The following is a 24314-nucleotide window of genomic DNA, read 5'->3' on the forward strand; positions in this document are numbered from 1 at the left end:
CAGGCGTGGCAATCTTGGATCTCACCGTCCCTTTCCAACATAGGCAAGGGTTGTGTATTGTTTTCGAAGACCTTTTATCGCGGAGGCATTTCACGAAGAGCGTTCGTCGGTTCGATTCCTTTCGGATTTTATTAGCACTTAGATTTTAATTGGAGTTGTATTGAGTGGGCTTTTTCCGGTATAAATATACGCGTTTCGATTGTTTTGCTTAAAAATAGGTGTTGAGATCGTCCTGCTTAACGATGTATAAAATTGTACGGAAATTAACCCGTGATTTTAGTATTAACTTGAACTTTTCTTGAGCTTTTTAATCACTTTATTAGTGGTTTATTTTACAAGGATTTTAGGCTTAATGAAGCATTGGTGCACACATGGTGATTGAACCCACGACCGAGAAGATTGCACGGTTAAGACTCTTACGAATATTCCGCTTTAATTCGTGGCTTATAGAGTAAAACTATAAGCTGCACTCTCATCTATTATATTATCATCTCTTACTATAAAATTGTGTTTACGCTGTGATGGAAAGAGACAGAGTACTTTAGTTAAAACTGAACCACTCTGTGATCAAGACCGTAAATCGGCTATAACTTCGGATACAAAATGATTCGCAATTCTCTGATTTGCTAGTTTGCAAATCTAACACAGATGTATAACTTAATTATAATTACTACATTGGGTGACGAGTATCAATGAGGATGCGCCTGAAGGGTCCTACCCACCCCTTTCTTTCCCCATTAAGGGGTTAACCCCCCCCTAATTACCATATTTCATTTACTCAACGAAATTATGCTAATTACTTATATTGCTTTGTGTAAAAAGGAAATTTATAAGGATTAAACTTATACCCCTAAATTCGACGTAGCTAGTTAAAGGCGTATCAAATGAATTATTTAACGAAAAAAGAAGGTTTAGGCATCCGTGATTCGGTTATAATCGTGCGCAATTAAAATTCAAATTGGAATTTTTTTAATTTTGTTATTGATGGACCTCTTTCGCGGTCCAATTTGGCTGTTAAAAGTTTAAGAGAAGTTTCAAGATTATTTTCGTTTGGTTTAAATGTTGAGTTTAATTAACTTTAACTTCGTTAAATTATAAATAAAAACAAGTAGCTTAAATTAATAGGGATTGCTTGTTCGCGATCTCTTCCAGGAACTGTAAAAAATTAAATTATAAGTAACACTGAAAAGTTATAAAAATTCCAAAATTAATCTAAAAACTAAAAACTGATCTTTCGGCTCGTGCAATATTTTATCGTTAAGCTAATAAATAGAAGAAAAACATTTATTAACATTCTTTCTTGCCATGCCATGAAAAAATTCTGCAAAAGTTATAATTGTCCTGTTAATCAAGTTGTATGCCAGCCTTATTTATTTCAGTTTAATTTCCCTAATATAAGAATATAGTATGTGTAGTATTACTTAATCTTCAGAGTCTTTAAATTTAAATGTATATCGCTTAAGGGCATTTTTAATTGCGAAGTACTTCGATTCCTCGATACATATTCGAATTGAATTATATTAATGGCATATTTCTTGGGTAAAGAGTGCCCCGGGCCACTAGTTTCACAACTTATCCTGGCTAAGGCATCCTTATTTAAATGTAAATGAGGGTCATTTCGTGAAATTAATGTCGTTCAGTGCCTCCCCCTGTATTGTGACTATGTTTTTGTTATATTGTTGTATGATGTATCTATTTTAATATAAGCTATATGTCGCGGATTTTGATTACATATAAATATTTTTCTGACACAATACTTTTTAAATTCAAAACAATTTCTTATACTTATGCGATTGGAAGAATTTTATCATTTTATGATTAGTTAGCGAAAGATATATAAACACATACGTGGTTAATTTTTTAACGGAGTTACAATAACAAAAACACTATATTCGTACTTGAACATCATGAATCAATTTATTTATAGCACAAAACAGACAGGCCGTCGAATCATCCGATGTTAAGGCAAAAAATGGACACTTACATTGATAGAAGGCTCGCAAGTGCGCTGCCGACCTTTTAAGAATTGGAGGGTACCAAGTTTTCTTGAGAGACCCTAAGTCGATTCTGTTTTTCAGATAGTGTAGTCGCTAAACTGATTTATCCTGTTAATTCGTAACGTGTGGTCACCTAAGGGGTAGAAGTAATGGTTGTACTATGATTATATGGACAGACGAGTCATTACTCCTTTGCAAGTGTTGTGAATCGCTAATGTCCTCTCAGAGTTTAACAAATTATTATTTTAAGAATGCACCGAAAGCTAAAATAACATCTAGATATAAATCTAGCTGTATAACAATATATGTAGGTTATATATCTATAATTGGAAATTCGAACTAATACTTGCGAGTTCTAGTTATATGTAAACATTATAGGTGATTTTTCCAACTAATTTCCTTTAGCTTGGCACCGACTTCCGAAATGTCATCGATATAACCTAGATTATAATTATTAATGAAGACAATTTGTCTTATAATTAAATAATATTGTTATCTGCTTAGAGTTCTTTAGGTAAGGTACTTATGCTATATAGAACTACAAGTGTCATTCAACATACAAAATAATATAACATAATTCATATCATATGATACACACATTCCAATATCATATTTACGACCTTGAACAAAACACGATCGCGCACACTTCTTTAAAATCGATAAAACCCACACATTAAAACATGAAAATATTAGTAATCACAAAATTACGATCGCAATCATTTGAACCAACTGTACGAAGGGTTAGACCACCCCCGGTAATTACACACAGACAAACAACGCACACAACTGTAGAACAAGGGAACTACTTAGCATTTTCAAATTAAATACACTAAACAGTGAATGTGTGGGTGATTATAATGAAGGGTGGAATTAAGTGGCTCCGTACGAACACCCCACCCGGTGTCTTTCATAGAAACTAGCCGATCATTTGGTTTAAGCTCGCGTCAAAATCAACGTGATAATCTTATTCATTATGAAATACCGAATTTAGTTGTCTTTTTTTGTATTTCGAGAGATTTCGATCCACATACGCTAGCTACTTATAACTTTTATACAGATAATATAATCCGTCTTTATATAAACGATTTGGATCTAGACTTTCTGTACTTAGAGTGCTTCTAGAACAGCGTATCAATTCTTAAACGGCCCGCTTATGTTACTACGTTTTTAGAACGATAAGACGGATCTTTACTCGACAATTTGGGAACTGGTAGTAATTCTAAGGTCCTTCTAAGAAAGAGCCAATTAAAAAGTTTTCCAAAAATTTTCTTCAAAAGGAGGCTTTCTGTTTTGTTATATTAAAAAAAATACAGTCACGTATATAAGTGTACACTATATAATTTTTATTTGATTAAAGTAAGATATTTTCCTCAACAATTCTAAATATAACCACTAGAATAAAAAACGGTATAAACATAATCATCAAAACGAACGCAATTGTTGGTTGAGGTTGCAAGAATGCGATAATAAAATTTATTTATTTATAAATAAACAAAGTTGATAAAGTTAACTCACAGTTTCCAATTTGACTCTTAAAAACAGCCAATGTTATCGATTTAAAATCTTATTAGTAGCTTAAGCGACATTGTGGTTACACATCTTTCAAAAATGAATTAAGATTATAACGTAAACGTCATTCTAAGTCGATCTAAAACACATGCTTTAAAACTCAGGACTTATATTAGAATATAGAAATTCAACAAACATTTGAATTGAGATATTCTATACACAAATCAGTGGTACTACAGTTTTTATTATATTTTTTTCATGATTTTTAAATCTATGGGCAAGTAGGTGATCAATCGGACACACGGCGTCCACTTTTTGGGTCTAATTCAATGCTTTCCCGTAAGCGAGTGTAAGATGCGCAAATCAAAGAAAGTCCAAGTGCACAACTGGTGATCTAACCTACGATCTCAGGGATGAGAGTCGCACGCTGTAGCCATTAGGCCCTGCTCATTATATAATTACCACAAACATGAAAAATAAGAATGAATTCCAAATAATATAAGACAAAAGCCCTTCAACATATCGTTCCATAGACACGTTCTTTATCCATTAAATTGTATAGACCGGGTAAGTGTGTTAACTTGAATTCGAACAACACTCGAACACCATCTCGAATAAAAACACGATACGTCGATCGATTAATTAGCGTTATTACATTCTACGATCCATCTGTCGTAATTAGCTCGCGATCCCTATCCCGGCAAAAAATAATGACGCACCCTAAAACACTTTCCAGTTTTTTTTTCATTTTTAATCCAATTTGCTGAGGATTATGTTGGTAATTATATTTTTCCGATTGCCGCCCGTGACTGTGGAATTTCGCACGATTGAGATACGGAAAATTCTCGTTGATTAGCTACGTATGTTGCATGCTATGAATTGATATATTTTTGGTTATTTATTCGCAAATCTAAAACCTAAAACTGTACAAAATATTACCAATATGTCTTTATAATTATAGCGTAGACTTTTGGACAAAACGATACGAAATAGTTCTTAGATTGATGAGTGCAATTGGACTTTTTGTTAAAGGTGTAGAATACACCAGAATACTTAATATTCAAGACTTTTAACTGTCTGTTAGTATATTTATTTGTAACTTCAAAAACACAAAACTATTAACAAAATATTTTCAATCTATCTTTATTGATTAGCTTTTTCTGCAAAGTTCTGTTTTTGACGTTCATAAGTGTAAGTTGATTTACCTATAATTATAAATAATTTTGAATTTGATCAGAATTAAAAAATATAACCCTTTTCTAACCTGCTACCTAATGAAGTATTTCTGAAAGATAAAATACCTATGGTATCATTTAACATCAGGTGAGCCTTCTGCCCGTTTGTCCACTATGCCCTAAAAAAATAGCTGACTAGAAGCTAATTACTTTTTTGTTTTTTAATTTAGATTCTATTATGTTGTATAATTTAAGTTACCTTGTATTATATATAATACATTTGATCTAATTAAGACCAAGTTGCAATGAAATAAGTGATGGCTTGGTGATCTCGCCCGCATGCTTAGGACCATTAAGCATTGGACTAATGAGCGCTCATGCCAACAGACAAACACACACACTGCGACAATTTAGGCTCATTACATACTTGGCATCTATGGTATCGTTATTTTATTTATTAGAACACCATCACACAATACAGCCAAATTAGGACATTAACCTTTTTTATGTAAATATTATGTATTACATCTCTATATATATTTTTAGTGTAATTGTTTGTTAGCTGTACGGTTTCGAAATAAATAAATAAAAAATTATATCACATAACGGATTTTTACAGTTTATATTACACGCTATACTACAATACATGACTACATACATTTTACAAAAATTATTATTTGGTACCCAATAGGTGCGTAGCGGATTTTTTTTTAATCAGCCCACTACACAATGTATGAAGCTATCATCTAAAATAAGATCTACAAGGACATGTCGATTTCGATTAAAACTGGACTAGAGATACATTGTAACGTATTATTTACATGGAAAAATATCGTAACCATGGTAACAATATTTGACTGGTACAGTCATTCGTTATTAGGTTAATAATTCGTGCTATAAATGTGATGAAATTCTACGATAAAATATTTTTATTTGAACCCAATTGTCATGTGTGTAAACCTCCTTACATGACCACAAAGCTAAATATCTATTACTTACGTAATACTAGATATGCTACTTGTGTTTTTATGTGTGTGTAATAAAGGCGATATCCGCGTGCTTAGGTACCAGTGGGGTTCTAATGATAGCTTTAATGGATATTTCTAAATGTTAGTCTCCCTTTGCAGGTATTAGGTCGTAATACGATGTAGTACATTCATTTATACTAAATAATGATAAACTATGCGTAATTCGTTATTTACGACTTGGGGTGACGTAAACTAAATTCTACTACAATATCTACCTGCGTTATACTCAATATAATTCTAAATTCAAATCTCATTCAAGTTTAGAATTAAAAAGAACAATACTAAGAGCACACATAGACACCGGCGCAAGTTGTTTGCATGTGTGCGTGCAGCCTAATTGCTTTTGTCATTAATAGACGAATACTTCTTTAGTCGTTGTACAATTAGTAATGATGTATAATTAGGCTTGCGTTAATGTGTGTGTATACTAAGAATTATTAAGGTTCATTTGCTATTAGGGTCATTATTATAGCGTCGTTATTTTAGTATTGCGGCCTCTTTGTTCAAATCACATTCTTTCTTCACTGCTAAAAAGACCAGTTATTTGTCCAGTTGTTTAAGTATGTATTTTTTGCTATCTTGAATATCAACTTCTAGTATGGTTACTGGTACTTTAAGTTTTGAATTTAAGGGTAAGGAAAGTTGGAAAATCTGTAGGAGACAGGTTTAAAGTTTATCTTATGTCTTAGAGTAATACTAATCTAGCATTTATTTATTAAAGTTCACCATATCATATGTAATGATTCATCTACAGTATTTGTAACAAGCTTTTATCCTAATAGATGACAGGTGTGGTGAACATAAGTGTTAAAGAAAATAAAAATATTTTTATCAATTTTAGATTTCACTAGTAATCCGTATCTGATAGGCACAGAACAATGTTTTTTTTTTAATTGATCATCCAGTACCGAACATATCATGTTAATTTTGTACTAATCGTTTTAAAAGCTATATATATATCATCATAGGAGAAGCTTTTGATATTTTTAACAAGTGTTATGTCAAAGTTTGTACAAGTGTATTGTGAAATTAGTGAATGACACAAAGCTAAATGTCAATATCACGGCCCACGCGATTTGCATTGACACTTAAACACCAGTGTCGAAGTAAAATAAAATTATTACATCCTAGAACTTAATTTATTTACGAATTATACTTATTATGGTTTTTGAACACACATTCCGAAATTAAAACTACTTTGAATTATTATTTTTATTTGAGTTTATAAATTATTTCTGCATAAATCCACATTTAACATTACTAACTAACTTTAGACTGATAAGTAATTACTAAAAACAATATTTAACATAAGAAAGTGTCCAATAAAAGTCACTTTTAAGTGGAAGACACTCAGTTCTTGTGTTAAATTTTTTAACACTTATCACTAACACTAATTGAAATGGTTTTGTCCTTTTCTCTTGGCCTGAGGTGTTCAGAAGTCTCAGTAGCCTCGACATTGATGTCGGTGGAGCCTTTGTTTGTGGGGTCCAGAAATCTTTTTGATTGTGGTGACGTCGTCTACATTAAGGTCCAAATGAACGTCAAAATGTACCAGGATATGATATTTATAATTACCTGAAATTTAAATGATAAGATAATTTTTATTTTATAAACTTTGATATTATATGAAGCCAGCCATCAGTGACCACAGTCAAATATGCACACAAAAGGCTCGAAGGCACACGGTATTGAAGTTAGAACAATGAACCATGAAATATGCAACGTCGCGGCCTGATATACTTAATTAGTTGATAATGCTCAAACCAGGCTTGAATTTATTGATTCACTGCACATTTTCAAAAAACAATATTGCAAAATAGCTGTTTCTACGCCTTGATTACAATGCAACAGCAAAGTATTTTATTATTGCTCTCAAAACACACAAAAAACAATCAATCAGATATTTATGATAATAAGTTATAGAAAGGCGCAGAGCACAATTAATTTCTTTCTGACGTTCATAAGTATACCTGTTTACCTATATCAATAAAGTTAATTTGAGTTTGAGTTCACCAGATCCATGCAACTTCCTCAACAGCAGCCCGCAGTATCTCAGCAGAGGGACTCTTTGTATTGAAGAAGTCGAATGTTTCCACGGTTTTTTTCTTGTCACTCGATATCTTATTTTCCTTCAGTATTATGATCGGAACCCCATGTTTTTTGTCTTTTTATATCCGCACAAACAACCATATATAAATAGACTACAATGTCTTATTAAGAACATAAAATAATGTCAAGGTTAAATTACTTTCAATCGGTGTCAAGTCTATGGTCCAAATATTCGCCTATGCTATACAGGCACGTTGCCTTAAAAAAAATCACCATCCCCTTGAAAGAATTACATGGCAGTGGTCTATAACTTGGAAGGTGATTAAACAGTTATATAGCCATGTAATAAAGGCAAGTTTCTTTGTATGTTTTGAACAATTTTGGACACTTCACGGGTAAAGGCCTCCAGCTTCTTCCAAGTATCATGGCATCTATACATGTCTTTCTTTCTCCATTCACTTCCTGACAATTGTATATTATCTTTTCACCGTCTTCATATATGAATACCTAATTAACTTATAGGATAACGAAAATCCTTCTTTAATATCGCAAAAGTTGCGGCCAAGTCATAACACATAATTGACGTGAGTGATCACCAGATTTAATTAAAAAAAGAATTATACCACACATACTTATCATGTGTCTAATTATCGCAATGATTACTAGTTATTACGAAACTTAATAGATGTCGAGACTTCGTACTTAAGATTCCGCACTTATAGTCGAGGTCAATTGTATTTTTATTATAACGACACGGTTTCACTAATGTACATGGATTCAATAATATTACAGTTGCGTTACAGTTATATGGGATCAGATTTCATTTGTTTCTGTAGTGATTTTATGTCATCGATTTTTGGGTTTGGGATCGGTATACTCACGATATTTGCTTTCACTGTAGAAGCAAGTGATAAAGAAGAGCAATGTAGGCTTAATCGTTATCATGTGATTGTTCGTTCGAATCATGCCTGTGCACCAATGATAGATACTATTTCGACTAAGCAAACTATATTGTTTTATTTAGAAGTTCACTTTTTTAACTGGCCATTTTAGAGGTATATGTTAAATCTATAAATAAGTAATAATGTATAGTTAAAAAGGCAGTAGAGAAAAAACGTATCGGCCAACTGAAAATCGGTGTGACGCGAACTTTGAATCCCAAATTTTTGGTTTAGTTTTTTTTTTAGTGTACCTATTTTTAATACATAAAATATATTATGTCACAACGGGGCCGTGGTCCGAGAGTTTTTTTTTTATAAAATAGGGGGCAAACGGGCAGGAGGCTCAATTAATGTTAAGTGATAGCGCCGCCCATGGACACTCACAAAGCCATCGGCACGGAATTGCGTTACCGGCCTTTCAAGAATTGTTATGACCCTATGAGCTGATGTTAAGTGATACCGCCGCCCATGGACACTCTAAATGTCAGAGGGCTCGCGAGTGCGTTGCCGGCCTTTTAAGATATAGCTATTGTAAATAACAATACATTATAGAATTATCTTCATGTCAATTTTTCATGGAAGTCAAAAGGCTAGATTAAGGCAAATAAATTGGCAATAGTCAATAAATGAGCAGAAGTCAAATTTAGATTATTTTTATGGAACAGCCCATGGACATACAAGAGGGGATTGCGTGTGCGTTGTCGTCCTTTTACGTGTCCGTGCACACAATATAAACAAAATTTGGTTTTGCTACAGAAACGTAATATTCTTGATTTTGTATATCTCGCTATCATGCGGAATTACGTTCGTTTAAGATGTTAAAAACTATTCATTAAGAAATAACATTAATAAACATTTCATTTACCGTATTTAACACTCGTATTAATTATGCTTATTAACAATTAAAGGCAATACGACGAATGTGGGTCAAGACGGTTAAAACGAATAAATCAAATGGCAACCATGATCTCATGTTACTATGTCCAGTGTAAATTGAATCCGCTATAAATCTTATAATAATACTAATAAGGTTGATATTGGCTTGATTGGGGATCGCATTTCGGTGGTTAGTAAAAGGCCGACAGCGTCATTACATTATTTTAAGATCATTATATATCTGGCTATTCATGACTGATGTTGTAGGGATAATGTTTGTTCTATTAACGCTATTCTTTTAGATTTTCAGAGCGGAATGACTGTTATTGCTTCGACCGGAAGTGTTGAAATGATTAATTATATATAGAGTTACTATAGCTTTGAGTGTGTAACGCGGAGATTTCTGTGTTCGCAATTTAAACAAAAATATATGTATTGTCTTTTGTTAAAATAGCTTTTACACATTAAGAAAAACACTTTTTGAACGGATTAAAACTATGCTATTAAAACTTATAGTTATTTATATAATTTTAAATTTTTTCCGACGTTTCGCGTGCTTTTCAGCGTGCGCGGTGACCATGCACGCACTAATACATAGCTTTAATCCGTTCAAAAAGTGTTTTTCTTAAACATATATGTATATGAACGGACAGCACGAGCTTCTTTGTGTTAAGGAAAAGATTGTGAGGAAACCTGAGAAAATGTATCTTAAAAAAGGTATTGGAGCAGATTTTTATTAGTTTGTTTTTTTTTGCGGCACCTGTTTTAACGGGCAGGACGCTGACCAGATGTTTAGCGATACCGCCGGCACCGCGGCGGTATCGCCCAATGCCAGAGGGCTCGCGAGTGCGTTACCGACCTTTATCATTATATCCTCACGTATAACAATCAAACAACGATAACAATTTACTGTTATTGGTTTTTGCTAATACACATTCCTTACACTTTCCCTTTATTCCTTAGCAGGGTTGCCTGGAAGAGATCGTTTGTTAAGGCCTTCGAATTGTTGTCCATTTAGGTTACCTTGTTTTATCTCTACGAAATGTTAATTACAAGAGCTGAACGGAACTAAAGATAAAAACTCAAAATTACAATTTAATATTCCAAATCAATTATAAACACAACTTTAAAATATTACTACTAAGTATAATCTATAATTGTTCATAATGGAATCTCATGCTACTAATAACGTTTTTAATGTACGGTGAAAAATTTGTAATTGGTGAAATCAAAGAAATAACACGCCAACAATCAATTTCAACTATTATACAGAGAACGAATTCGACTATAAAGCGTCCGATAAAATTACAAAAGAAATCAATAAAATAATTAAAATTTCTAATCTAACCAATTAAAGAATGAATTTATGGTTTCGCTTATTAGAACGCATACTGCCCGAAAGATTAAAAACTACTTGAATGCGCGGAAACCCTTTTTTTCTTAACAATGGACGCAATTAAGTTATTATAGTTAAAAAAGTTATGACAAGTGATGCGTAGGCACAGGCGTGAAGACAAAGAAACACCGATTTGTTCTGTTTTCAATATTGCGGATTTCTCTGGGGTATCGATTTATATTACACGATTATTGAAAGCTTTCTAGAAGCTTAAGTTTCTAGACTTTTTTGACATTGAAAAGTTAATTGTCGTTTGAATATATTTTTTTTAAGTAACAGTAGGCAAACGGGCAGGCCTCAACTGTTAAGTGATAGCCCATGGACACTCACAATGCCATCGGCTCGCAAGTGCGTTGCCGGCCTTTCAAGGATTGGTACGCTCTTTTCATGAAGGACCTATTCGAAAATACTTAAGACGGCAGATAGTTTTACACAGTGGTAGAGCGCGGCAAAAACTATATATAAAAAACTAAATATTTGAATTTCGACCGATATTATTTTTCATATATTCTCTTTTGAAAACTCGTGCACAGATTATAAAAACGCTCAACTCCGGCTATAAAGTTCTTATACGCATAATTTAGCATCTATCATGAGCCATAGATAATGCATTTTAATTTTTTATTCGCGCGCTCGACTCGACAGAACAAATAAACATAACAGCCAACAACTCGCCGCGCGCCCATAAAAAGCATACATTTGACACCCCTTATATTTGCTGACAAGGAAGCGAAAGGGAAAAAACCAGGCATGCTCTAATTAGGTTGTCGAGTGAGAAAGGCATTCGTCAGCACAATAATAATTAACACAGGATGGTAATGAAGCGCGCCATAAAAACTAATTGGAGGTACTAGGAGTGTAGGAGTCGGTAGGAGACTAGTCGCGGGGGCTGGATCATTCGATTGACTATTGTTCCAAATTCAAAACGGTTGTAATTACGTTTTGTAGGTTTTACTTGTATGTTCTAATTAAGCGTTACCAGGATTTTTGGTTATTTAGAACATTCAGATGCCGTGTTTGCTCGTGAAGTTTTATCGCGGGATTATTATTATTGACATAATTCTATAATTTATTTGTTTAATAGTCTGTTGTCTATATTAATCAAAAAGCTTATTAATAAATTCTCCTATCAAAACAAATAGAGCGCTAATGTAGTAAACATGGCGCCGTGTTTTAAATCGAAAAGCCGGTGCGAACCGTCTATCAGCTAGTTGAAAAGGGAAATCAGTCAATAATGCACTAATTTCCCCTCCTTAATGGCTCAGTCCGGCCCTCTACTCAGACACTATTACGACACTGCAAGTTAGTGTATAATGAAATAACTTAGTTCGTGCTTTAGTTAGATATCGATGTGTTTGTTAAAGTAGTTTCGTGTTTATATTTCAGCCTTTAAGAAGACAAAATTTTACGTAAATTCATCTATTAATCTGGTCTTGACTCTTATTTAAGGTAACAAAGCTTAGACTTATAATACTTAGAGTAATTTTAAAAACTGTATCAGTTAATGAAAATCATAAGGCAAATATTTACGTTATCGGACACAGAAGCCTGATGATCTACATCTTATTGAACATATGTGAGCGTTGTTATAATATAACGCGTTACACCCTGATAACGTTATAAGTAAGTAAGAGCTTACTCCTAAAACTGTTTTCTTTGTTAATCAAAATTTAATAAATTTATTTAGTTTAATTTAATAAAAACACAGTTATGAACTTGATAAATAATTAAAAATTTCACACTACAGAAACAGAACTTGAGATATATCCGCGTTATAGGGGTGAAATACCGCGTTATAGTACATATATTGTATTTCTGATGACACTGCAATGGTTATAAAGATCGCGATATCACAACATTTTAGTTCAAGGTGTGGTTATAAAACATGAAATAACTTTGGGGATTTATAAAACAAGGCGATTAGAACCATTATCAAGAGACCGCGCTATACCATCATTACCTATCATTACGACGCATTAAGTTTTTTGATTATCCCTAATTCGTATAAAACAGAATTTTCCACATAATTGTACTATAGGTGTGACTGTCATTATTTTAATTGCAAATGTCGATTGTAATTGTGGCTTACGAATATGTATTCTTTCGCTTTATTTTGTTTATTTTTCACGCAAATTACGCGTATTTGTATTTTCAGTGATGCTATATAATTACTGTTTTGTCGTTAATTTCAGGGAATTAGTTTTACACAAAACAGATTAGAAAATTGTTGTGTAAATGAAAATTTCCCTTCATAAATTTCGTAATTGAAATTGGAACGTATTTAGAATTACTAACACGATTTGAATTGTGACTTTTTCTACGTAAAGTAGAAGAGAAGTGGATTTTTGCTACGAAATTCTTCTACTACGTAAATTATTTTAAAATATATTTTACAAATTTCATATCTATTAGAGGATTTTTTATTTATGTCATATCGTATGGATTATGTTATTTTTTATTTTTTTTATTTACACTTCGTTACACTACAATATAAAAAATTTTACATAATAAAATCAAAAGGATCCTTGCCGAACTGGCGGCCTTATCGCTTACGAGCGATCTGTTCCAGGCAACCACTGTGAGTAAAGAAAAAATAAAAATGTATTAAATTACATAAGATAGGCAAGTAGTGCAAAAATACATGTTATACACATTTATTAAGACAAAACTAAACAGGAACAACAAAAAAAACAAACTAAACTAAAAAGATGATACATTAAAAACAGAAAGTAAAAAAGTTTTTGCTCTATCTGTATAAATTAGCTAAACCCTATTAACTTATCTAGCACATTAACGAACACCCCCCAGAGTTTGAATTCCTGCGAAATAATAGCTGTTAATGGTATTTATTGAATTGACAGTAGTCAAGCAGGTTGTTTACCAGCATAACAAGGCTGTACCGAGCTGTTATCAAATACCGAAAATACTGTACCGACTCTATTTAAAATAGTTTTTTCCTATGCCATAATTTACGTTCATAAAGTTTATTTTTAGATCATGCTCATTAGTATCTTCCCTCAGGATATCTTGTTAAAAAAGGCTTATAAAATCTATACTTTATTGTAAACAATAAATACGATGGCTTTTATTTAAAATTAAAAGTTGATCAAAACTTTATAAAATAGGTTAAATATATAAACGTTTTTAATTTGTAATATAATAAATGTAAAGAAACTAAAACCCCATTTGGGTTATTAGCCTCAGATCCCATCTATTTCTGTGATGAATTTCTTCTTCATTCTAGTAAATTTTTGCGTTTCAGACATTGTTTCTTGCTCATCAATATTTATATATTAATGTCTTACAGTGTTTGCTTTCGCTGTACCAATCCTAATCACAAGTTCAAGTTAAGGCCCATCGGCATCTGAGTTTCTTTAACAACACGCAAAACTGATCCAAATGTAGAATTATTATCTGTCAACTTGTTCAGTACTCAAGCACTCAAACATATGTAACGTAAATTCGAGTATTTAAGAGATATTTGTCATTTTTCAATAACAATCTTATCTTTGTAAACGAAATTATAAAAGCATGGAGGGCGGTCACAGTTGATGGCGTATATACTTACTACGCCTACCATTTTCAATGCTTTTTTACTTTCATTTTTACGCCATTTTCCATGGTCCGGCCAGGCGACCCGACCCGCGTCGCTTTTTGTTTTTTTAAATCAGTAAATTGCATATTTGAAAAACTACTGCAGGCTTCGAGGGATGTCGATTGAACGTGCGCGCTTTGTACGCGGTCAAATTTATATATGGGGATTCTTTTATAAGACAAACATTCGGCTGACGGGCGTATATTTATTTGAAGTACGTTTCAATTAGTGGGAAAGTCGGTGAAGCAAGTCTATCTTTACATTTCGCTTTATTTATGACTGGAAATGTGTCTTTATTGTTAACTGTAAGCTTTTGTAAATAGTTATTATTTATTTTGAGAATCGTTATCATATATGAAGATTATAAGGAACTTTACACTCTTGTATAACAAAAAACAAAAACACTATTTTTAATGTTACAAGAACTTATAGGCTAAAATTAACGAAAATTCATTTCATAGTGTGAGGGAAGCAACTATGGACATCCAGACCTAGCACGTTTATAACACTGGCTTCGTAAGAACATAGTTTCCTTCTTTGCTACCTCCTAAACACCTACTGTACAGCACATACGTTGAGTCCAGTACATCATTACGCTAATATGACGAGACAGTAAATATAATTACTATTTGCCTTTGACTAAAATACAGGAAGGAATGTCCTTATACCACTTCTACTTAAATAAACTTTTGCATACAAGAATTCACGGATTATATTAAGTTTAAACAGCGGCTTCTAAATTTTATTCCCGTCCCATATAATATACTATATATTTGCTTTTAATTTGATAGTAAATATTAATTAATTAATAAATTGAGATGACCGGGTTAAAAAGACCCTTACTTGGGATTGTCCAGTGGGAATAAAAAAGAATAGACGCCCATCAGAAACCTGGAAAGATGGAATAAAAAGGATCCACTCCTTCGTACTCCACTTCTTATAACGTCCCGTACGCTTTCCCCTCTATTATATAAAAGGAAAATACAAGCTATTTTTATTTTATTTTTTATGGATAAGAATAACTGCAGATGGTACCACAACTCGTTTACCTTAAATTAGAATCAGCATTCGACAATTTTTAGACTGTTTTTTAATAACCGTGCAGTACCAATAATCTCAACCCCACACCCTACAAATCAATAATGCCCATTAAAACCCCAATAATTGTTCCCTAATTCAATTCGAATTTCTATTTTGAAAATTTGTATTGAACAATTTAACCAAGCAATTGAGTACACGCGCCCCGGGGGTCCCTGCTGCGACGTCATGCTCCTGCGCATAGACCTCTATAATCACATTTATGCGTACTTTTTATTAAGTAGTTGATAATTGGAATTTAAAGTGAGTTTGACCTATACTTCACCAGAGTGTCGATTCAATGGAATTGAGGAGAGACTTTTATTAATTCATTGATTCGAATTGTATAGACAATTATTAAACGTAATATAACAGAACATAAAAACAAAATAAATAATCTAATTATTTTAATAATATTGAACTATTTAATGTTTTCCTAGTGCCTTCAGCATGCGTCTGAAGTACGACTTCAACCACCAAAGGACTTTCTTTCTAAGTGCGCATTTATCATTCGGTGAAGGAAAACATCGTAAGGTTTGACTTAGATCACCCTTATTAAAGTTTATTTGTTATGACATACAGTAGTCATACTTATTCATTTCTGGACTCTCAATGTTAATATCTTTGAGAGGAACTTACAAGAAATTGTTTCCCATACTTACGAAATACATCAGCGAGCCAAAGTCAATTTCCGTAGTCATATTAGGGTAAACAAAAATATACCCTGATCAGCTTAGTAATTAGTTTACCGGCCAATAAATGGTTGGTAATTGAAGGGAAATTACGATATAAATGAAAAGTTAACATTGAATTTGCTGTTATTTCGGACCCTATGACATCTGTCATTTGTAGACCCTTAAACTTAACAACCCTTCTGTAGGCGTTATTTTGACGAATTACCAAAAGGTTACTCTTTAAATCAAGTTAATTTATATAAAAGATTTTAAGCCCTACAGATTTCTACATTATGAACCTAACTTCTATTTTCCTAATAGATAATTCGAAAAAGAAGCTACGGCCCAAATAAAAAAGTCTTTCCTCCGACTTTGATTTTGACTGGAGTAGAGACTCTTAGACTGTGTTATTCACAAGCACTAATTACAGACTTTAGTTAGTTCCTGGTAGATAGTACTGGAGACTCCTATATTATTTATTTCTAATTTAATTTTATATTTATCAATTTTGAATTATTATTAAGCCTTTATTTATGACTTCCAGCAAAATATATTAACACTTATTTAAGTTACATAAATAGAACTTAATATAATACATATTATGACCCTTTTAATGTAATCAGCGTGTCCTGTGACACATAGGCCTCTTCCAGCTATTATTTCTACTATATTTATTGTTTTTACTATATAGGTTAAGAATATTTTAAAAATAGATTTCACCAGCAAGGACATTATATGTATCATAGAGATTCTAAGTAAGGCCGAGTTACTTTTTGTACTAAAACATTTGATAAACCCGATATCGTAAACATTTTTCAAAGCACAATATGTTCCGAGTGCAACAGAGTGGTTGATAAAATATTAAAATTTAAAATTCGAATGTCAGTAACTTACAAAGTGTTGACGTGCGGCGCTAAGTTCAAATTCGCCCCAGTATGACATTTCGAGCTTCAATCCACATGATTTAAGAATTTAGGCGGAATGCATATGCGGCCATGCACTATTCATTCGCGAATTATAAATCAATTGATTGATTTATAATTCGCGAATGAATTCGCTTTGATTCGAAAAGATTGTATTTGAACGCTTTTGTATGTTTTTTGTAAGCTTTAGAGTATTTTCCCTAACCTTTATTATGCCAGAAGAACAGTTAAAATGTCCTAAATACATGGCAACTTCATTAAGTATCTCTCAAAATCCCTTCGTAATTATAAATCTTTTTAAGATGGTAATTCGCAATATATGACCTATACGCAAACACAGTACTATTATGAATTTGAATAGCAAAATGTTGGAAAACAGTACCAGGAAATAAAAATATAAAACTGCAAATCGAAATCACACTTAACCTGATTTATCAATTTTTTTCTCGCAGGCTAATTATTATGATTTGTAGTTTCTGTACTTGAATTCGATAAAATACGAAACATAATTAAAAAAGTACAACTTAATTGCGTTCTAATTAGATTATATTTTTTTTATTCACGATGATATTTCAGTTTAACAAAATACTTCAAGTCTAAATATTACGTCAGCCGTTTCAATTAATATTTCTTCGTTGTCGTTTCGTAGTCGAATCGAGTTCGCGACACGGGAGTCCTGTCTGCATAATACATCGCCATACAGTGTTACCGTACGTCCGACTTTAATTATATATCTGCTACAATTTCGCCTTTTTTCGAGTATTTTTCACAATTCCACTCCCCATCCCACGGTCACCCTACCGAACGGGCTGTTTAAAAAAATGCTTACGCGTGTGTGTAACATATCGCATTTCGTCGGAGCCAATTACGCCCTCGTTGGACAGTATCTCAGGCCTTAGCGCGACTGGAACAATAGCAACGCTACGTGCAAGACATCTGACACTTGGACGCTGTATTGCAATCGCGCTGAGCGCGGGACCAATAAGCCCCGCTTAACTTTTCCTGTAACAGGCTGTTATTTCGCGATTTTAAATCGCTTCTCAACCCGTTAATGACGCGAGTACAAGTGCAGATCGGCGGCTCCGTTCGGCCGCGGACCAATCTATTTAATAACCCCCTTCGGTGACACCCCGCCCGGCGGCCATCGCCAATTTTTACCCCCTACACCCTAGCACCCGCCCTGAAAAAAATCCAGAGCGTTTTAAAATTAATGAGTAAAAATCCACACACACATCCGCACGGCCAAGTATGCGTGTATGCCCGCGATAATACCCACTTTGCGGCCAAATAATGAAGTGTAATGTATTCGCGGAGTCGGACCGAGCGCTCAGACGAAATCCGTGATCGGCGAGCCTTTTCCATTAGGACCAACTATCCGAGGAAAAATTGAGTACAAATTGAAAATTGGACGGACGCGCTAATACCGAGCGGATCGGCGCCGCGGCACAAGCGAACGCAGTTAGATAACATTTGTAGAGGCGGGGGCGGGGGTGTCGCCCCTACGCAACGCCGTTTTTATTTTGGCCGGCCTTTGCCCCCATACCCCCTTCGTTCGTCCAACTTCATCTGAATAATTACTGATTTTTTCGTGTACCGCTGATTATTTCGAATGTTATTTGCTGGTGATAATTTTTTCTGCCGACCGTTGTCCGTTTTGGTCAGGTACCTCCTCATATTTTATTCCTTGGTTGAATTTCAGACACGAATGTTCTCTAACATAGCCGCATCAACTATTAAGCCAGTTTTCACTGATTTTAAAATTAACATCGCCGCCGTACCACCCTATTAACCAAACAATGTATAAACACAAGAAAAAGTACATATCAAACAATGTGTAGTCCTTATCATCAGTCCGAGAAACTTCAACATTCTAAAAAAAATTAACAAATTTTTCCAACAATACCTGGTATACTTCAAATCAATTCAAAATATACACTTAATTTCAAATTATATTTCTCAATACATCGTCATGTTATTAAATGTGAATCATTAAAATAAAAGTGGAACATTATAATAAAAATGAGTTTAATTAAATCACTAATCGAAAAGTCTAATTATTATGCTTATTCGACAAGTGACAAGTCGAGCCTATGGCGATCGCTTTGGCAAGGATTTCGGGTGACCGCCCACCACCCCGTGGGGCCGCATTTTTTCCAACCACCACTGAAGGGGTTGATTTTTTAAACTGATGACGCTTTCATTCCGCGCTGTGCAACTCGGCGCGCGGCTGTATGTGTGCCGCTTGATAAATAAATAAAAAAATAAAAAATATGAACGCCAGTTCGATACGTGCCACGCTATCTAACTAAACTTTTAACAAAACTTTTCAACGCGAACAAGTGGAAAAACGTGGAAATTATTTCGATAAAATAAAAACTTTCTAATAAGATTTTATTATCACGTGTTTGTGTGTAGTGCGTTTCTGAACTTTCGACAAAGTTTTCGGCTTCGGGGTGTGTTGTTAAAAATTCGGAAAATTCGCCAACAATGCAGCGTGTTACGGGAAAATTATAGACACTTAAATTTTCCGGAAGTGACGAACTAATTAAACTAAGTGTAGGGAGAATGACATTGTCTTTCGTAAGTAATTTAACATTAATATTAGTTTATTAATATTTTTGCATGGTTTAATAATGAAATAGCGTAATAAACTATTTTAAGTTGTATTAATAAAGACAATTATTAATAAAAGAACTTTGCTCATTTAAAAACCACCATAATTAACTCTTAAAGTAATATTATTAAAATAATAACCTATTCCAGATGTATATGATATTATAACTATATACCCTCCTAAATATAACAGTCAAAACTTTCCATAATATTGAGATAAAAGTATCTACGTATATGTTCCGTAATTATACAAATATGTAAAAATCTCTACTGATTAGTTGTATTATTAAGTTACCGATTTTAAATCAAATCATTATATAAAAGACCTCATCTAATAGTTAATTACACCTTATGTAACCTACACGCCGGCAATTTAATTAAAAAACACATAAATAAAATTTATGCATGATTAATTTTAGACAACAATATACTTTATTATATTTCCAAGGCTAATATTAATTATAGCTAATAGCGGCAATTATCTATTAGATATAACCGCCATCGATAAAATTTTATCTTAATTTCCTTAATTATTTATCAATTTCGATAAATACAGCCTTAACAACAATTAAATTAGGATTTCCATTTTATGATTTTTGAGTAAACTCGCGTTTTTTTTTAATTTAGAATATTTAGTGTTTATCACGAATGTATTGAATCAAAAATTCTATACATCCTTACGATTGATTTTATCTATGAAAGTAAAAAGTTTACTTAGCTGTTAGATATAACCCGGAAACGCACTTGCGAGCCTCCTGGCAATGTCTATTATCATTAACATCAGGTAAGTGTCCAACGACGATTATATAAAAATTATATATTATTTAAAAAAAACTATTTAATAAATCACGGTGTGAAAGAAGTTGTAAGCATTATGTCCACATCTATACTATATCCAAGAACATTGAAAACTAAAACCATATGTCTAATTGTTCGTTTAAAGTTGAGCAGTGTTGGCCTATTGGTCAAGTGGCTAAAAAGCTGTCTATCAGACACAGGAGGACGAACTTGTCTATTAGATGATTATTAAACAGAAATCTGAGGCCCAGAATTAAAAACGTAGCGTCACTGATTTTTTTCTTCGTTAGTTACAACTTACAAGGCTAACGCTCATACGGCTGAAACATAGTTAAACGTCACAAGTTTTTGTAGCATAACTTTTTTCCGGGCCTTAACTCTTCTGAACATTGATTTCCTTAAATAAACAACATTCGTATTCGATAAAATTTTGATTAATTTACCTCAGAACTTTAAGCTTCATAAGAAATACTAATGTAATACTAATACTGATGTAAACAGTTCTTAAAATATGTACGAGATAGCTAATGAAGATTAAAATTAATAAGAACCTGTCGAATTTAGTTCTCTTCAAAATACGTAATATTCATGCCTCATTGATAAGAAAGAAATATTATAACATATATAATTTATATCAGGTAAGTGTCCATACTTTACATTAGTTCTTTAGCAAACTAAAGAACTGGTTAACTATACTCAGAGACATAAATTGTTCATTGTCGTCCAATTATCAGCTATGACTAGGTATCGCGGTCCAGCGATTTGTAAAGATCAGTATATTGAAATGTGGGGCGCATTGATGAGGAACCCTCATCAGAAATCGTTATGTTTATTAAATAAATTATACATAGGTATTTATTTATTTATTAGTAATCTTACAGATAATATACATATTTAACATATTACCAAGTTACATAAGTAAGTACATTAAAAGGCAAAAAGATAAATAAAATAAAACCGATATTTAATATTAAAGAAACCGCAATGTTTACTTAATATTAGATAGAAAAAAGTACATTGTTACTGCTAAACAAAGTCAAAGCCCTCCCGCCTCTTCAAATCCTCTTTGGTGAGGTGGAAAATATCAACATCCTCATAATTAGTGTCATAGTTGCATAAAACCCGAAACATTGGCGAATTATGCTAGGGCATATCTATGCACACATTAAGAATTTGGCAAAAATAATAAGTAATAAGTAAAGTAAAATAATAAGGCTAACTTCGTCGACATTCTAATGAGTCTAAATAAAAAAGTTTGCACGAATCTGCATAACTAAGTATATATACTGTTTAAATAAGGAATTTCTCAAAGTTTTTTGTATATTTTCGACAGCTTTTATAGTATGGCGACCAGATGAAACTTGTCCGTGTAAATCGCGTATACATCAGATTAATAGGATGTAATGTTAACTGATTATTTTAGGCATTGAAGTTATACTTCTATGGGCCGTTCGGGAAACGTGATGACAGTAAATTTTTACGATGTGCGCGCATGTCACGAAAAACTGACATCGGCACAGCGTCACTAAAAACCGACACCCTGAAGTTAGCATAATCAACATTTTAAATGAAAAAATGTCAACTTCTTCAATTATGCAGAAATATTTTTTTTATATTTAAACTTTATTAACTGGATAATGCGTTATAAAAAAGCGTTCAATGTATTCAATACCTTTTTTCTATTGTTAGTGTCGTTTTTTCTACAAAGCGACTTTTAAAAGATTTTTATCTTGTTACACCAAAGAAGTATAACGTCTAACGCCTGTACACACATGTTTTTTTGAAGAAGATCGCACCGTTATGTAAACCTTGAGTAATTGCAATTAGTTACCAAGAGATTAAGCGGCTGTGGCACCGGTAATTGCGCGTAATTGTATAATTTTCTTATAAGAATGGTGCATTGATCGACTTGCGCCTGCTTTACAAACGCAACGTATTCACAGTATTAAACATAGCAATACCAAGACTGTTTTAGGCATTTTTAAAGTGTGTTTTCATTGTCAGCAGGCGGAGTCGGACCGGGAAAGCGGCGCTAGTTCGCCGGAGGGTGGCGGACCGCGGGCGCAGCTAGCCGAGCCGCGAACCCCGTCGCCGCGCGCGCGCACACCGCACCAACCCCACTTGAATGGCTCCAGTGAGTTCGTACTGAATGCTTTTTAATTATTAGATTAACGTTAAAACCATTATATTATTAAACACTTAGAATATTGTGTAAGAAATAAAATAATTACCTAATAATCACTCTCTCAAAAGTTTGATAATTATATTTTTATCAGTTGTTTTAGAACAGTTTACAACAAAACTTTTTAAAAGATATGAAATGTTTTAAAAGGGGATTAAATCTATTTTTCAAAAATAACATTAGGTACGTACTAAGCTCTTCCGAAGGGTATACTAATTTTCTAAAGTTTCTCTACTACCCTATGTACTTATTAGATAAACTTTATATCACAATTATAATACAAGATCCTAGAACGTTGCGTCATTACGTAATCCTTCTTACATGAAAAGTGTTAAAGGCATCGTGTATAAAACATGAATAATATTTCTAGACAATTATTTCCTTAATGTATTATGAGTGTACAATACAACCTTTGACCTCCAGTGGCATCGATGTTCCAAAACCTGCAAAACCTGGCGAACATGCAACAAGGGATGCCGATTTCGCAGCAACAGATGTCACAGCAGATGTCGCAGCTGGCTGCGAATCTCCAGGGCCTCACTTCCATGCCGAACCCCGTCATTAATTCGCCACTTAATTTGAGTGTTAGTGCCCCAGGTAACTATGAATTTTAAATTTAATTTAGTATTTAGGTCTTTAGAAGATTCGTAAAGTATTCATACTATATCCGATTCGTTCAAGTTTCTCTGTACTGTGAGTTAAGTGTATCCTACGCTTAATTTGAGAAACAAAGTAGGAGTGTTTTAAGCGAAAAACTAGATTCTGGTGAGTGAATACTGATCACAAACAAAGAATACTGTAAAATAAATAGTGATTTATTATGTGTCACGTTATTGAATCATATGTTTCTATATTAATATTAAATCAGATTGGACAATTGTCATAAGTTTTCCTGTTACTATAGTAAAACGTTATCATTTTTCCTATTTAACTTCAGGATGTCGTATAAATCTTAAAAAATGATTACAATTTCCAAATAACACTGTTAACGTCATGTGATTAAGCTAAAAAGCAAAAAATACGTTTACAAATCCAAAAACATTTAATATTTCTCTAATTCAATAAAATTTACGAAAACTAATCATTAAATTACGCAACTAATATAAATAGATATTAATTCAACAGTAATGTTATCATGAAATAATGTAGAAAAACCCTTCAGCTTTATTAGTATATATACCCTAAAACACTTATCTCCATCTGCAAAGCTTTTGTCCCAAATTAAAAAGTCCTACTTGTTTGCGCAATCCTATAAATACTGGAGTAACTAAAAATTTAGAAACAAAGTTGCAATTGAATTAAGCTAATTCTATTCTCGTCCCCTGCACTCAGATCCTATTTTAGCAAAAACTGTTACCTTTTGCCTTTTAAGCCCTTAGGTTTGAGCGCATTAAATAGACCTCTCAGCTCTCGAGGGCTAACCACTAATTAGACGGAATGGTATAATAAGCGAGACAAGATTTGTGCATTAAAAACTTCAA

The 24314-nt window shown here is 33.1% G+C and overlaps 1 protein-coding gene across 5 annotated transcripts in view; it reads left to right on the forward strand.

The window, feature by feature from the left end:
- The window catches only part of LOC123709890 (POU domain, class 6, transcription factor 2), a 118921-nt gene that overhangs the window by 62521 nt on the left and 32086 nt on the right, over window positions 1-24314 (forward strand). For 4 of the 5 annotated variants that reach the window (XM_045661483.1, XM_045661482.1, XM_045661485.1 and 1 more), the window contains 2 exons: window positions 22656-22785; window positions 23257-23430. In XM_045661483.1, coding sequence (XP_045517439.1) covers window positions 22656-22785; window positions 23257-23430 — 304 coding nt within the window. The remainder of the gene's footprint in view (window positions 1-22655; window positions 22786-23256; window positions 23431-24314) is intronic. The other variant, XM_045661484.1, reaches the window with a different exon arrangement.

Source organism: Pieris brassicae, chromosome 5 (assembly GCF_905147105.1).
Source record: "Pieris brassicae chromosome 5, ilPieBrab1.1, whole genome shotgun sequence".
Lineage (NCBI taxonomy): Eukaryota > Metazoa > Arthropoda > Insecta > Lepidoptera > Pieridae > Pieris > Pieris brassicae.